General features: G+C 51.6%; 3 protein-coding genes across 3 annotated transcripts; 2 read left to right on the plus strand and 1 right to left on the minus strand.

Annotated features, from left to right (window-relative positions):
• The first annotated feature begins 2328 nt into the window (after positions 1-2328).
• Positions 2329-12987, plus strand: LOC135830350 (uncharacterized). Its single transcript, XM_065342617.1, is given in 4 exon segments — positions 2329-2516; positions 2728-2829; positions 8289-9271; positions 9274-12987. Coding segments are annotated over 2 exon segments (1227 nt in total). The 5' UTR covers positions 2329-2516; positions 2728-2829; positions 8289-8829; the 3' UTR covers positions 10059-12987.
• Positions 5022-6562, plus strand: LOC135830349 (uncharacterized). Its single transcript, XM_065342616.1, has 2 exons — positions 5022-5335; positions 5398-6562. The coding sequence occupies exons 1-2, from the start codon at positions 5022-5024 to the stop codon at positions 6560-6562; spliced, it is 1479 nt and encodes a 492-aa protein (XP_065198688.1).
• On the minus strand, positions 11126-12922 carry LOC135830351 (uncharacterized). Its single transcript, XM_065342618.1, has one exon. It carries the CDS (start codon positions 12920-12922, stop codon positions 11126-11128), a length of 1797 nt encoding a protein of 598 aa, XP_065198690.1.
• Positions 12988-13000: the final 13 nt, after the last annotated feature.

Genomic DNA, 13000 nt, shown 5'->3' on the forward strand with positions numbered 1-13000 from the left:
GTGTAATATGCCCGCATTTTTTTAGCATTTTCGGTACAATCCGCGAACCCAGCACTTTGGGCTCGTGATGCAGCATTTTGGGGGAAACGGAGCACTTCACCGTTGTGTATCAAAATTGAGAGAAGAAAAACTTCCCAAACAAGAACGTCACTTCCGCATTCCGTGGGTTAGCTTCTTGTTGAGTAGTTAATGAATTGTTTACCATGGCAGCCTAGAGCAAGTCTCTTATTGAGTATTTTCTGACTCCCTGGTTTTGACGGCGTGTGCTGAGGATGACAAAAAAGTGAGCATTTTCCGAGCATTTTCGGCAATTTTTGGGAGCATTTTCGGCAAGGTTTACGAGAATTTCCCAAAAGCATTTTCGGCAAAGTTTCGGGCATATTACACCGGGGCCTACTGCCATGCCAGTACACCAGTCACCTGGTCACCGTGCCTGCAGGGTACAACTTACTAGCCTGTTTGACCTTTTTTGGGTGCAGTCCTGTCACTCGAGTTGAACTCGAGTTGAACCTTGGTGTGAAAGTTGTCGCCTGCTGGCGCTGGCGGTGGCCAGGTGATTTGGGCAACCAGGAGCACGTGACCGCTTCTTCAACCATGTTCGATTGGGAATAAAGGAGGAACGCTGCATCGCAGCCTTTTCGGACCAAAACCAGTCGACTCAGCGTCCAAAAGACTACAATATATGGGCCAATCGCGGTCATCCGTGCTTTTATAAGAACGGAATGGCGCTTTTAGTGAGATTTTGCATACAAATCCCCATCTAGTAGGGCGCAGTCACCCAGTTTCGGTGGAAGTGCGCGAGTTCGATTGGGATTCAAGTAGGAAGGGAGCGTCGCAGCTTCCTCGGACCAAGACCATTCGACTCAGCACCCAGAAGACTACAACTGGTGAAAATTTGATTTTAGGGTATACTTCCCCTAAAAAGTGCACATGTTGATCACATGCGACCAGCGCGCTGCAGCGCATAAATGCATGTGTGTACTGCTTACCCACGGCTGCATGGCCAGCGCCCTGGGGCCGCTAGACGTGCGACCGGATATCCTTGCTGGATTCTTGTCTATCCTTCTTTCTTCTCTTTTTTCCTTTCTTTTCTTTTCTTTTCTTGCCATGGTTGGCTATCACCCCTCACTTTGATTGCCAATTGGTCATGACCACGAGTTGAGTGAAAAAAAATCACGGTTCGCGTGAGACTCGGCCAAAGGCCCAGTTTTCCGCATCCGCAGGAACGCCACCACCCTCTTGGATCAAGGCGCAGATGCAGCTTAGGCCCCGGTCACACATGCACTTTTTAAGCGGTGGGCGGTGAGTAGATCAGACCCACCACAAAGTGGTCAAAGACCGAAATCCCATTCACTGCATCCATGTTTCCCTCGTGCCAGGCCACGAGTTCCTGTGGGTCGCAGCACGGTTGGAAAAATTCCTTCCGCTTCCAAGCAGGACTTGAACCTGGTACCCTCTGTTTCTCAATCATGCCCCGGATTCATGGTCTTAGACCATCCCACTATGCCTGCCTAGTGAGTGAAATAAATAAATAAATAAATAAAGTGTTGAAGAAAGACTCAAAGTAACTTGCTGGATGAACAACTCGCTGGTGCCGGAAAACTTGGCCCCCAACGATGGTGCTTGGTGCATCATCAAGCATAATGACATGGCCCAGTATCTGCAAAAATGGACCTTTCGCCTCATTAGTTTCTCCTCGTTGAGTATTTCCCCCCAGCGGAGTTGTACTAAATCAGAAGGGCCCTACGAGGATTTCCAGATGTCAGAAAGTACTTTCACCAGCAGAGATCTCCTTTGGCGGAGCGCCTAAATCAAGTTAAATTTTTCGTCGCTAAATAGGAATTGGGCGTCGACAGAAACATCTTGTGAGGACTGTCGGCGTTCTCTACCAGGCGCATATTCCTACCTAGGAAGTCCAATGACTTCTGGCAGAGATGGACGGCAGTTGGCCATCGTGAGCGAACGCTCCTACTACACCTGTAGGTCCAGTGTAGGACGATCAAAAGCTTTCATTGTCGCAATGAACCAATTTTTTTGTTTGGATGTGCACATGCACAGCAAAGCAAGAGTATTTTTGCCTTGCCAGAAAAGGACTTTTTCTGCAAAAAATAATTAATTATTTTCACCCGAAGGTCGATTCTCGCGAGACATAGCATACGTCATTGTCTTGTACTTGTAGAAGCATGATCATGACATGAGTGCTCCTGCATGCCAGCTACACTTTGTTGCACTTGGTCACCATGGTCACCCGAGGCGTCTCACATCATCATGATTCATGACACGCCGACAGTCGAGCTGAATGACTCTTTCTTTTCCAAGTCATCACAATTTCGCATCGGTGCAGTGGTCTTCACGGGCACGTTTCGGTACTTGCCTGCATGTCCACCCGGTCGGACGGTAAATAGCGAACAAGGCAGGTCGGTACTGGGCCACTGGTGTGAAGAGATAAGATACGTCGGACGACTTGACAATTTTCAGCTTCAGGAATGGCCTCTCTTTTTCGAGACACATTTCAGGTTTGTTCAGCATCATCATTATCACAATCGTTCTGATTTTGTAGCCACAGTTTATCTGGGAGCGCCCGTTACCGTGCAGTCTGACTGTAGCCATGACCGTAGTAGTTGCACATGGCGGCGATGCTAATACTTGACGCGTCAGTGTGTGATTGTACAAGTGTGCCTGGCCGACCGTTGTACCTACGCCATTGTTTGCAAACCTTTTTTTTAGGCTGGCCCCCATCTTTCTCTGTACGAAGCGAAGAGCAGCTTGAAAGGCGCCGACTCCAAGACTCGGTGGCACATCGATGGGCCCAAGAGATGTACTAAACTAGTAAGTAGAAAGCACGGTCGTTGTCCTTGCTATCCTTGATACCGTAGGACCTTGCATGAGTAACTACAACCGTAGTTAGAGCATATCTACATGACATTTCTGCCCATGCGCAGGGATAAACCCATTTGCTAACCAGGTTCAAACCAAAGATTTTTGGCAGTTGTGTTACTCAATCTGCGGACAGAACTGTTTCGTCCTTTGTGGACTCATCAGCTCAGCACAGAGAAAATGAGGCCGAACTTGGTAGCAACGAAAAATGAATTTTCCAAAGCCAGATTTAGGGGCCGTCCGTAAATACATGTATTTACTTACAGGCGTCTATTGGGCATTTGTGGGTGGGTGGGTTCGCCTGCAAGGCATCCCTAAAAAAAATACATTTCGGAGTGCATGCATACCGTAATTATCGTACCATGCGTGTACAATAGCACTGCTACAGCTAGTACAGGTAGTATATAGGCCTTGAGATCCACTACACTGCACTGCACGCGTCACGGCAGAGTAGACATGTACACAATGCTCTGTACTCCCAGAAACATGCACTTGTATCATATGTGCATAGTATGGTGTTATTATGAGTGGTATTATCTGCATTTTGTGGTGTGTTTCTGGGGGTAGATGGGTGGGTTGAGAAAGAAACTCCTGTTAGAGGTCTCTAAGTTAATACATGTGTTTACAGACGGCCCCTTAGGAAATTGCGTTCACTTACGAAAGCAGTGAAAATGGACCTGTTCCGTTTCTTGACGTTCACTTCGAGGTTACCCCTGACGGCACCATTACACACCGCCTGTACAGGAAGCCTAGTGACAGCGGTGTCAACATGGACTTTCATTCCCAAGTGCCTCGCTCCGTCAAGTATGTGGTCGGTAAGCAGCACTTCGTCCGAACTCGAAAGAATTCATCCTCACCGGAACAAGACCGTGAGTCTCGGTATGACGAAGAAACTGCTGCGAACCAACAACTATCCTGAGGCAATCATGGAAGAGATTGCTCCGAAGCGTTGCCACACTGCCCAACGACGTGAGCCATATATGAAAAAATATGCCGCTATACTGACGGTACCCTTTCGCTCAGAAGACATCCAGCGGAAAACGAAGCATTTAGTCGAGCGCTCGGGGTTCGCAGTCAATGTCGTGTCTGAACACACTCCCAACCTCAAAGATGCCCTCGTGAAGTCAGCACTGAATCCAAAGAAGTGCAGCGTGACACAAGAACGAGAGAGGCGCCGAGAGCAGCGGAGGCGAGGAAGACCGCTCAACCCTTGCATCTCATGCTCGTCTGGTTTGCCGAGCTGCCGAGCCGAGCTTACGTCCTGAAATTTGGGGTAGACCACCGCCATAGTCGGCTATAGCCCTTGGCAGATTATGCCGGCATAATATTTGGCATAATCTTGGGATTTCGTCAAAAAAATTGCTCCGGCATAATATACGGATTCTAACGTGTAAGGTCGGCATAATCTTTCGGTTTAGACAAAAATTATGCTTAGGGGCATAATACAGCTTTTTCTGAAAGCCTGCAGATGTTTTTTTTAAATACCCCAGTTATGACTCCTTGTCACAGCCCTTGGCGGATTATGCCGGCATAATATTTGGCATAATCTTGGGATTTCGTCAAAAAATTATGCTCCGGCATAATATACGGATTCTAACGTGTAAGGTCGGCATAATCTTTCAGTTTAGACAAAAATTATGTTTAGGGGCATGGCCGTGTGTGTATGCGTGGTTTCTCAATCCTCTATGTACAGCGTGAATACATAGTGGAACCGAGCATAATTCAGCATAATTCAGCATATTTGTTGGCATAATTGTGGCATAATCAAAAGCATAATTTGACGATTGGCCGAGCATAGTCCGCCAATGGCTAGTCGGCTACATGTCGCCAAGCACCAACAAGTGGTTTTGAAGAAAGTTGTCCACTAAAAATCACCTGGGGAAATGATCAAATTTTGAACTCTCCAACGGCCATGCACTAGCCGAATCCAACCGAAGGAAGCAGTGAGTCGGGGAGCGATGAGGAGAGTGGTCGTGAGAGCGTTGGTGTTGTGAATAGTTTTTGTAGTAGAGAGTCTTCAGTGTACTATCATCTGCTAGCTAGTCCTGCGATTGCTCGATATTAAGAAGGCCTATCTCCAAGTGCACCTGGCCTCCGAGCTGCAGCGCTACCAGACGGTCGTCTGGCAGGGAAAGGCCTACGTGATGACGCGCATGGGTTTCGGGTTGAGTGTCGCCCCGAAATTTATGGATATTATCGTCCGCTGGGTGACGCGAGACTTTCCATCGGTTGATAATTACGTTGACGATGTGAAAACGCCTGCCAGCGAGGTCGACGCCGTAGCTGCAAGGATGCTCGAGTATGGCCTCCCAACAAAGCAGGCCGAGCCGTTTGCCTCATCCAGAGTCCTCGGCCTGCAGCTGCAGAAGGATGAGGACCATCAGGTCCAGTGGTCGCGCCGTGGCGACATAAACCTGAAGTTACCTCGACCGGCAACGAAACGTGACATCTTCAGCTGGTGCGGTCATCTGACCGGGCACGTACCCGTGTGCGGTTGGTTGCGCCCTGCTTGGAGGCAAGGTTTGCTGGTGATGGCGACCCGGCACGAGGCATGTGGTGCGCGGGCCGCGACGAGTCGGCCGGATGCACGGTGTGGGCCGACGCCTCCGATGTCGGCATCGGCGTTGCGTTCGAGATGGATGGTGCGATCCTCGAGGATTGCTCCTGGCTGCGCCCGTTCGGCGACAAGCGCCACATCAACATCGTCGAGCTGGAGGCTGCCATTCGAGGACTTTCACTCGCAGTCCACTGGCAGGCCAAGCACGTCCGCCTCATGACGGACTCGAAGACCGCTGAGTTCTGGCTCCGTGAAGTCATCGGCAACGTCCGCCGCACGAAGACCAAGGGCCTGCACGAGGTCCTTGTCCAGCGTCGTCTGCAGATCGTGGCAGACCTCATTGTCACAGCAGGTCTGTCTGTCTCCGTCGAGTGGGTGCCGACGGTCAAGAATCGGGCCGACGCTCTCACCCGCGTGCCTGTCGAATGGGTCAAGCGCTGCAAGCTGCTGAAAGGTGACGGCGCCGGTGGTGATGACGAATGTGGTGACGGCGACGTGAACATCGCAGCTGCTGCAGCTAGCGTCTCCGGCCCCGCCCCGACGGAGCGCATCGTCGAAGCACAGCGCACTGACGACGAGATCCAGACGCTGACCTCGCAGCTCCAGCAGGATATTCCCGTCCTGGATCGGTTCTCGGCCGTTCGCGCACAGTTGGTGATTGTCGACGGCGTGCTGGTCAGGAATGTGAAGCTGCCGCTCGAGGGCACTGTCCAAGTGCCGGTGGTGCCACAGCCGCTAGTCGCTGATGTCGTCCGCTGCGCCCACGAGGTCTCCGGCCATGGATGCTGGGAGACCATGTACAGGATGATCCGCAGCCGCTGCTACTTCCCCGGCATCGCTGCTGCCTGCTGCGAGTTCATAGCACAGTGTACGAGATGCAAGGCTGCTAACCCACGGAAGGGCCCGCCAGTGTCGCCGACTCGCGCCGACATTCCTGGCCGTCCCTGGAGCGAGGTCATCATCGACACCCTGGAGCTCGGCACTGACCGCAGTGGCCGGTATTCGTGCGTACTAGTTTGTGTCGGCCCGTTCACGAAGTGGGTGGAAGTATGCCCACTCCGTCGCCACGATGCTGCCAATGTAGCCGCTGCCTTCACCAATCTGTGCATGCGGTGGGGGTGCCCCTGACATCGTCCGCATGGACAATGGCACAGAGTTCTGCAACGCCGTTGTGGAGTCGCTGTGCCGGTTGCTGGAAGTCTGCGTTCGCACCGGAGCCGATCGCCATCCGCAGTCGCAGGGCAGTGCCGAGCGGTTTAACCGCACGTTGCTGGCGAGCCGATCTCGACGTCCTGTTGTTTCACTACCGGAACAGGCCACACAGCGTCACAACGATCTCACCGATGATGGCCATGGTCGGCTGGCCTCGCCACATCATTGTCGAAGATACCGAGGACGCCTGCGCGCTCAGCCAGTGGGCAACCTGGTTGTCTGCGAGGGTCGCACGTGTGCGCGACGTCATCGACGAGCAGTTGTCGACCCGCGACTTCGTTGGTCTACCTGATGGCCCGTGTCCGTATGCTGTCGGCGACCGTGTTGTGCTGCGACGCCCCGCCAGAAGTCAGAAGCGTCTGCCGCCTTTCGAGCCAGGATGGCTTGTCGCCGACATTGTTGCGCCATCCACAGTCGCCATTGTCCGAGCGGATGACCCACGACGGCGGAAGGTCGTCAACGTCGAGCTCCTGAAGGCCGATCCAGTTGGCGTGGACGACGTCGTCGAGCCGCAAGATCTGGTGCCTGATGGCACTGATGCCGACGATGCCGCTGAGTTAGACCTGGGCTGGGGTCCTCCAGCGCCAGTGGATGATGCTCGTCCGGCTGAGTATGGTCTCCGCGCCCGAGACACCATTCGTCCGCCGCGTCGCTATGTCGACTGAGAAGTGAGATCTTCAGTCCGCATGTCACCAGGTGATGGGGTGAAATGTAATTGTTCTCTCTGTGGTGCATGCGTCTTCAAGACTTGCTACAGTTGAGTGTTGGTACGTCGTTTTCTTACATTTACGTAATTAGTTCCGTTCCTTGCTGCATTCCACGATACTGTGGAAGTCTACGTTGCGTCCAAGCAACTCCACCCTGTCGATCTTTGTTCTGCTTCTTTCTATTATTATTATTATGACTTCCCTTGATCGTTTGTTTGAACTGTTCTCTTCGAAGATTTCAGTTTACTTTACGTTTATTTGTTCTTGAGACTGCATGCGTCCTGCGCCTTGTTCTGGCCGCGGCTCGTCGCCGCAGGCGAGGCTTCATGCAGTCCATGTGCGGTACTGTAATGCGCTGTGTTCAGCGTACACAGTGTACGACGCTGAGAGGGTCGTTTGTGCGCAGGCGTCGTACTTTTGCCACATCTTTCTTTCTCTCTAGCTCTGGAAGTGGCGGTTTTTGATTGCCGAGGTCTTCCGGTGGTGTCGTTCGGTTTTTCTTTCGGTTGCTCTCCCAATACAAGGTTATTTTACTCCTATGAATGTATTCTAACTTCTTCTACACCTAAGTGCGTGTTCCAGTTGGCTGGTCTGTGCGTGACAGCGTGGGGAACCGGAGTAGGGGAATTAGTCTACATGAGTCTCTAGCGAACCGTGAATGTTTTTTCTAGAATTATGAAGCCCCGGATGCCAGACCACTTGGAATCACAGTCCTACATCGTAGACGTGATCAGGGTTGTGAGTGGCTTAGTCTGTCTGTTTTCCAGCATTTTGGCGGCTTTTCCCAGTACATGTACTTGATAAGCACGTTTTGCTATTGTTAGCGAGTGACGAGTGCGACCATAACAAATAAGTGACAAGTAATTGGCATGATTGTTTCACTCCTATGTTTCAGCGGTGTGTTTTGATTATTGTTGCCTTGTTCTTTCTTCTAGGTATGGGACAGTTCTCTGGGCAGTCCAGTATTGCAGCTTGGTGCCAAAGCCTGCAAGGCACAGATGACACTAACTCATTCAAATGGCTGTAAGTCACTACAATTATGCTCTACATTGCAGATTTATGACCAGGGACTGTGCACATGTCATGTATTATACCGGTCTACTGTAAAACTTTCTCGGATAAGACAAATCCCTGGGGACTGGAGAAAATTGTTCGTGGTATCCGAAATTCAAATGGGCAATGTTCTTTTTAGCGATGCGGTGACTCGTACTATGCTGTGTGTTATTACTGTAGTGTATGTGCTGATGATACACTCATGGATATTTCTTACGTCATCATTGTCGTATTGACGTCACACCATGCGCAGATCATTTTAGTATGTCTGCCTTTTTGTATTGACACACGTGTCTCCTTGTTCTTGTTCCGTTGACATAATTTACTTGCAATTGTAGTTGGTCTTCTTCTAGTCTCCATGTAATCGATCATAGAATAAACCGAACCCCGTCTCTAGCTGAGACACTACAATTGGCGACGAAGATGGCCGTGGTCATAGGAGCCATCGAGCCGTTTGCTGCAGGTACGACGGATTGGTCTACCTATTATGATCGCGTGGAACAATATTTTGAGGCAAACAGCGTTGCGGAAAACAAACAAGTAGCAACTTTCCTGACGCTGATCGGAGGAACGACATACAAGCTGTTGGCTGACCTGGTCAGCCCAAACAAACCAAAAGACAAGATGCTCAAGGATTTGTCAGACGCCCTGGCCGAACATTTCGCGCCCAAGCCTCTCGTGATCGCGGAACGATACCGTTTCCACAAAAGAGAGCAATGCCAGGGAGAGTCTGTGCACGCTTACCTTGCAGAGTTGCGACGGTTGGCCAGATACTGTGAGTTTGGCGATGTCTTGGACACTACGTTGCGTGATCGTTTCGTGTGCGGAATACGGAGCCAAGCTCTTTGTAAAGTACTGCTGGCGGAAAAAATCTCACCCTGAAAACTGCGATAGAGAAGGCCAGTAGTCTGGAAGTGGCAACGCGCGATGCCTCGGAGCTCGCAGGAAGTGTACCCGCTGCTGGGGTACATGTTGTGGAAAGGCCACAACATCGCCGTGCATCTGCTGGCAAGCAAAGTCAAAGTCAATCCAGTGTGCACCAATCGTCCTGTTTCCGCTGCGGATCAGAAGCACACCACCCAAGTGAGTGCCCATACAAGTCCTATGAGTGTCGACACTGCAGGAAAACGGGTCACCTTCGTAAGGTTTGTAAACAGCGTTTCGCAGGAAAGTCGAAGTATGCAGCGAAAGGAAGTCCGAGTGGCCACGGTGCGTGCCATAACTTACCTGTCTCAGATGATGATGATTTCGACTTTGATGATGACTTCGACACGCTTGCAATTTTGACGGCCGATGTCTTGCAAGCACCAGCAGCAGTTGAGGATAAGTCACCGACATCCAATGTACGGAAAGCCCTGTGGATCGATGCAACTGTCAATGGCCAGTCCATACGCATGCAGATTGACACAGGAGCTGCAGTGTCTATTATCCCCACTCACATCTATAAGAAGTTGCTGTCCAGTACCTCGCCACTTACCCAGAGCAAGTTGAAGTTGCGAACATACACTGGAGAACCTGTACGGCCTCGCGGAACGTTTGCGGCGCTCGAGGAGTACAACCACCAGTCGGCAGAGTTGCCGATTCATGTAGTGGACACATCGGGTCCTCCGCTATGTGGCCGAGATCTGCTGGCCCATATTGCTCTTGACTAGCATCGTTTGTTCCAGGTCGAGACCGAGGAGCCCCCCAGTGTAACTGCGTCCTCTAGCTCGCTGCCCACCGGACCAGCCGGTAAGCGCCTAGAGCAGCTGAAGGAGAAATTCTCGGACGTTTTCAGTGACGACTTTGGCAAGCTGAAGGACGCCAAGGCTCGCCTACAGCTCAAAGATGGTGCACGTCCACGGTTCCTCAAGGCTCGCCCCTGCCCTACGCCATGCGGCCTAAGGTGGAAGCCGAACTGGACAGGTTAGAGAACCTTGGTATTGTTAGCAAGGTCCAGTGGAGCGAGTGGGCACCCCCAATTGTGCCAGTTATCAAGCCCAATGGCTCAGTGCGTCTCTGTGGCGATTTCAAGGCCACATTGAACCCGCAACTGAAGGTGGATCAACACCCTCTTCCACGTGTAGAAGATGTGTTCGCTACTCTGGCTGGAGGACAACGCTTCACCAAGATCGATCTGAAACAAGCGTACCTCCAGATGGGAATGAAGGAGGAATCAAAGCCACTTCTCACACTGACAACGCACAAGGGCTTGTCGGGGAATCTCAAGCACGCACACAGAGTGCACTCGACACAACGAACACCTACTCAGTTCATATGGTTTACAAAGTTGAATGCATGATAGGATTAAAGTAACGGGAAGAGAAATAGAAAGTCGAAGCTGTCTTCATGCCATTGCAATAATAATTACAACCACTGAACACCGCGTGGTTGACAGCTCTATCTGCTCAGGGGGTGCATGCATGCGTGCACAGCACACCCACACGTAATGAGTCTGAAGCACATGCCAGTACGTAATATTAGGACGTGACGTGGCAACGTGATACTAGTACATGCCCCCTACACAATTGTCACTAAAAATGAGGAGAAGAAGATAAAAAACGACTTTAAAAAACAGTACCAATTATCGCAGAATAGGAGCCAATAAATTGAGAAAACAAAACAAAAGAACCAAATTTATGACACACACTATTAAACGTCAATCGTCAGAGACGGCCAAAACACGAATTAGAGTCACGAGTCGGACCCAAACTCGGACAAAGCAGAGAACATAGTGGTCTCAAGAGCCATACCTACTGGGCTCACGGAGCAGGGCTCTGTCGCGGAGAAGACGACCACCAGCGGTGTCATCAGGTACACCAGCCAAAGGCACATGGTCCAACGGCTCGTCATCGATAATACTAGCTACATCTAGTGGCTCAGGGATACGACTGGAATGACTTCCAGCAGGCTTCAGCAGCTCTGTGTTGACGAGTTTTTCTGCTGTGCCACGGCCAATCACGACAGTTGAGGGACCAACGACTCGCTTGACGATCCAACCTTCTTCGAATTCGGGGAGTCGTTTCTGGTGCCGGTGTGGACGGCGGAAGAGAACAGACTCTCCAGCCGAGAACGCTTGAGTTGGCTCCTCGACAAAATCGCAGGACGACAACTCTGATTCCAGGAGATCGTACATGGCTGAGGCGCGACGCTGTATTTCCTCCGTCCAGCGGGGAAACGACCAATCTGTTGGGGTAGCATCCACCACGAGACTGCGGGGCTGCCAGCCAATCATTGCTTGCATAGGTGAGACACCGGTGACACTGTGGGGCCTGTTGCGGTAGAAGTACAGGAGCATAGCTAGGTCGACCTGCCAATCACTGGACTCGTCGAGGACCTTCCGCACCAAGGTCAACAGCGTTTGGTTGAACCGTTCTGCGGCACCTTGCGATTGGGGGTGGCGAACTGCGCCATAACACACGTTGACCCCAAATACCTTGTAGAGGGATGACATCAGGGCATTGTGAAGCTCGGTGCCGTTGTCGGAGCGGATAACATGGGGAGGACCCCACCGAGTGCACACACTAACAAATGCATCGGCGACAGACTCAGCATCATGGCGAACAAGTGGGACGACCTCCACCCACTTGGTGAAGGTGTCAATGCAGACAAGAACGCAGTGATATCGGCCAGACTTGTTGGTACCAAGCTCGAGCGTGTCAATTTGCACAACATGCCAGGGACCATCGGGAGTTACAGGTCGCGTTGGTTGCGGTAGACAAGGTTGAGCAGGATTTGCCGCACGGCAGGTAGTGCACTCTGACACGTAGTCACGGCAGCGCTGTGCCATACCAGGGAAATAGCATTGGCTACGGAGTAGACGCCACATACTTTCCCAACCAGCGTGACCACTCACAGTATAGGCGACTGCAAGTGCATCGGCAGTAAGACTCTGAGGAAGGGCAGGCACAAGCTCAACATCGTTGAGAGGCGATTTCACGCTGCGAAACAGCACGTCATCCTCAATCACCAGCTGGGTTCGGACTCTGCTGTAGCTGGAGTTGGGAATCGGTTCACCGGAGAGAAGCTGGGCCTTAACGGACGAGATCTCCTCGTCAGCAACTTGGGCAGTGGCGATGTCACCCATAGCAAGAGGTGGGAGAGCACGAACGGTAACACCGGCTGCTGCAACATCAGGCTGTGGCTTCTTAGGACTGTCCGGCACACGGAACCAGGTAGGGACACGGGTTAGCTGATCCGAAATATTGTCCTCTGAGCGGACCCATTCAACGTCAACTGTAATGCCAGATACAGTGATCAAATCGTCGATGATCTGCAAACGACGCTGAACCAACGTAGCGTGAAGGCCACTCACTTTAACACGACGAATGTTGTTCAGCAACTGCGTCAACCAGCCATGGACTGTACGCGAATCAGTGTACAAGACCACGTTCTTCACTGGCCAACACAGAGCGAGGTTGAGCGACTTGATGACGGCGTCTAACTCTGCTATGTTGATATGACGCTTATCATCGGAAGGTCTGAGCCAGGACTTGTCTTCGACGATATCGCCGTTGACTTCCAGAACCGCACCCATGGCCAGGCCAGAAGCATCGCACCAAACGTGCCACACTGTGGTGTCATCACAGGGCACAGACCAGACACCATGCACAGG

This window comes from Sycon ciliatum, unplaced genomic scaffold (genome assembly GCF_964019385.1).
Source record: "Sycon ciliatum unplaced genomic scaffold, ocSycCili1.1 SCAFFOLD_2440, whole genome shotgun sequence".
NCBI lineage: Eukaryota > Metazoa > Porifera > Calcarea > Leucosolenida > Sycettidae > Sycon > Sycon ciliatum.

Excerpts from the sequence above, each read along its gene's own strand:
- LOC135830349 (XM_065342616.1), top strand. The coding sequence starts at position 5,022 with ATGACGCGCATGGGTTTCGGGTTGAGTGTCGCCCCGAAATTTATGGAT. Across the intron at positions 5,336-5,397 it reads AAACGTGACATCTTCAGCTG|GTTTGCTGGTGATGGCGACC; the intron begins GTGCGGTCATCT and ends CTTGGAGGCAAG.
- LOC135830351 (XM_065342618.1), bottom strand. The coding sequence starts at position 12,922 with ATGGGTGCGGTTCTGGAAGTCAACGGCGATATCGTCGAAGACAAGTCC.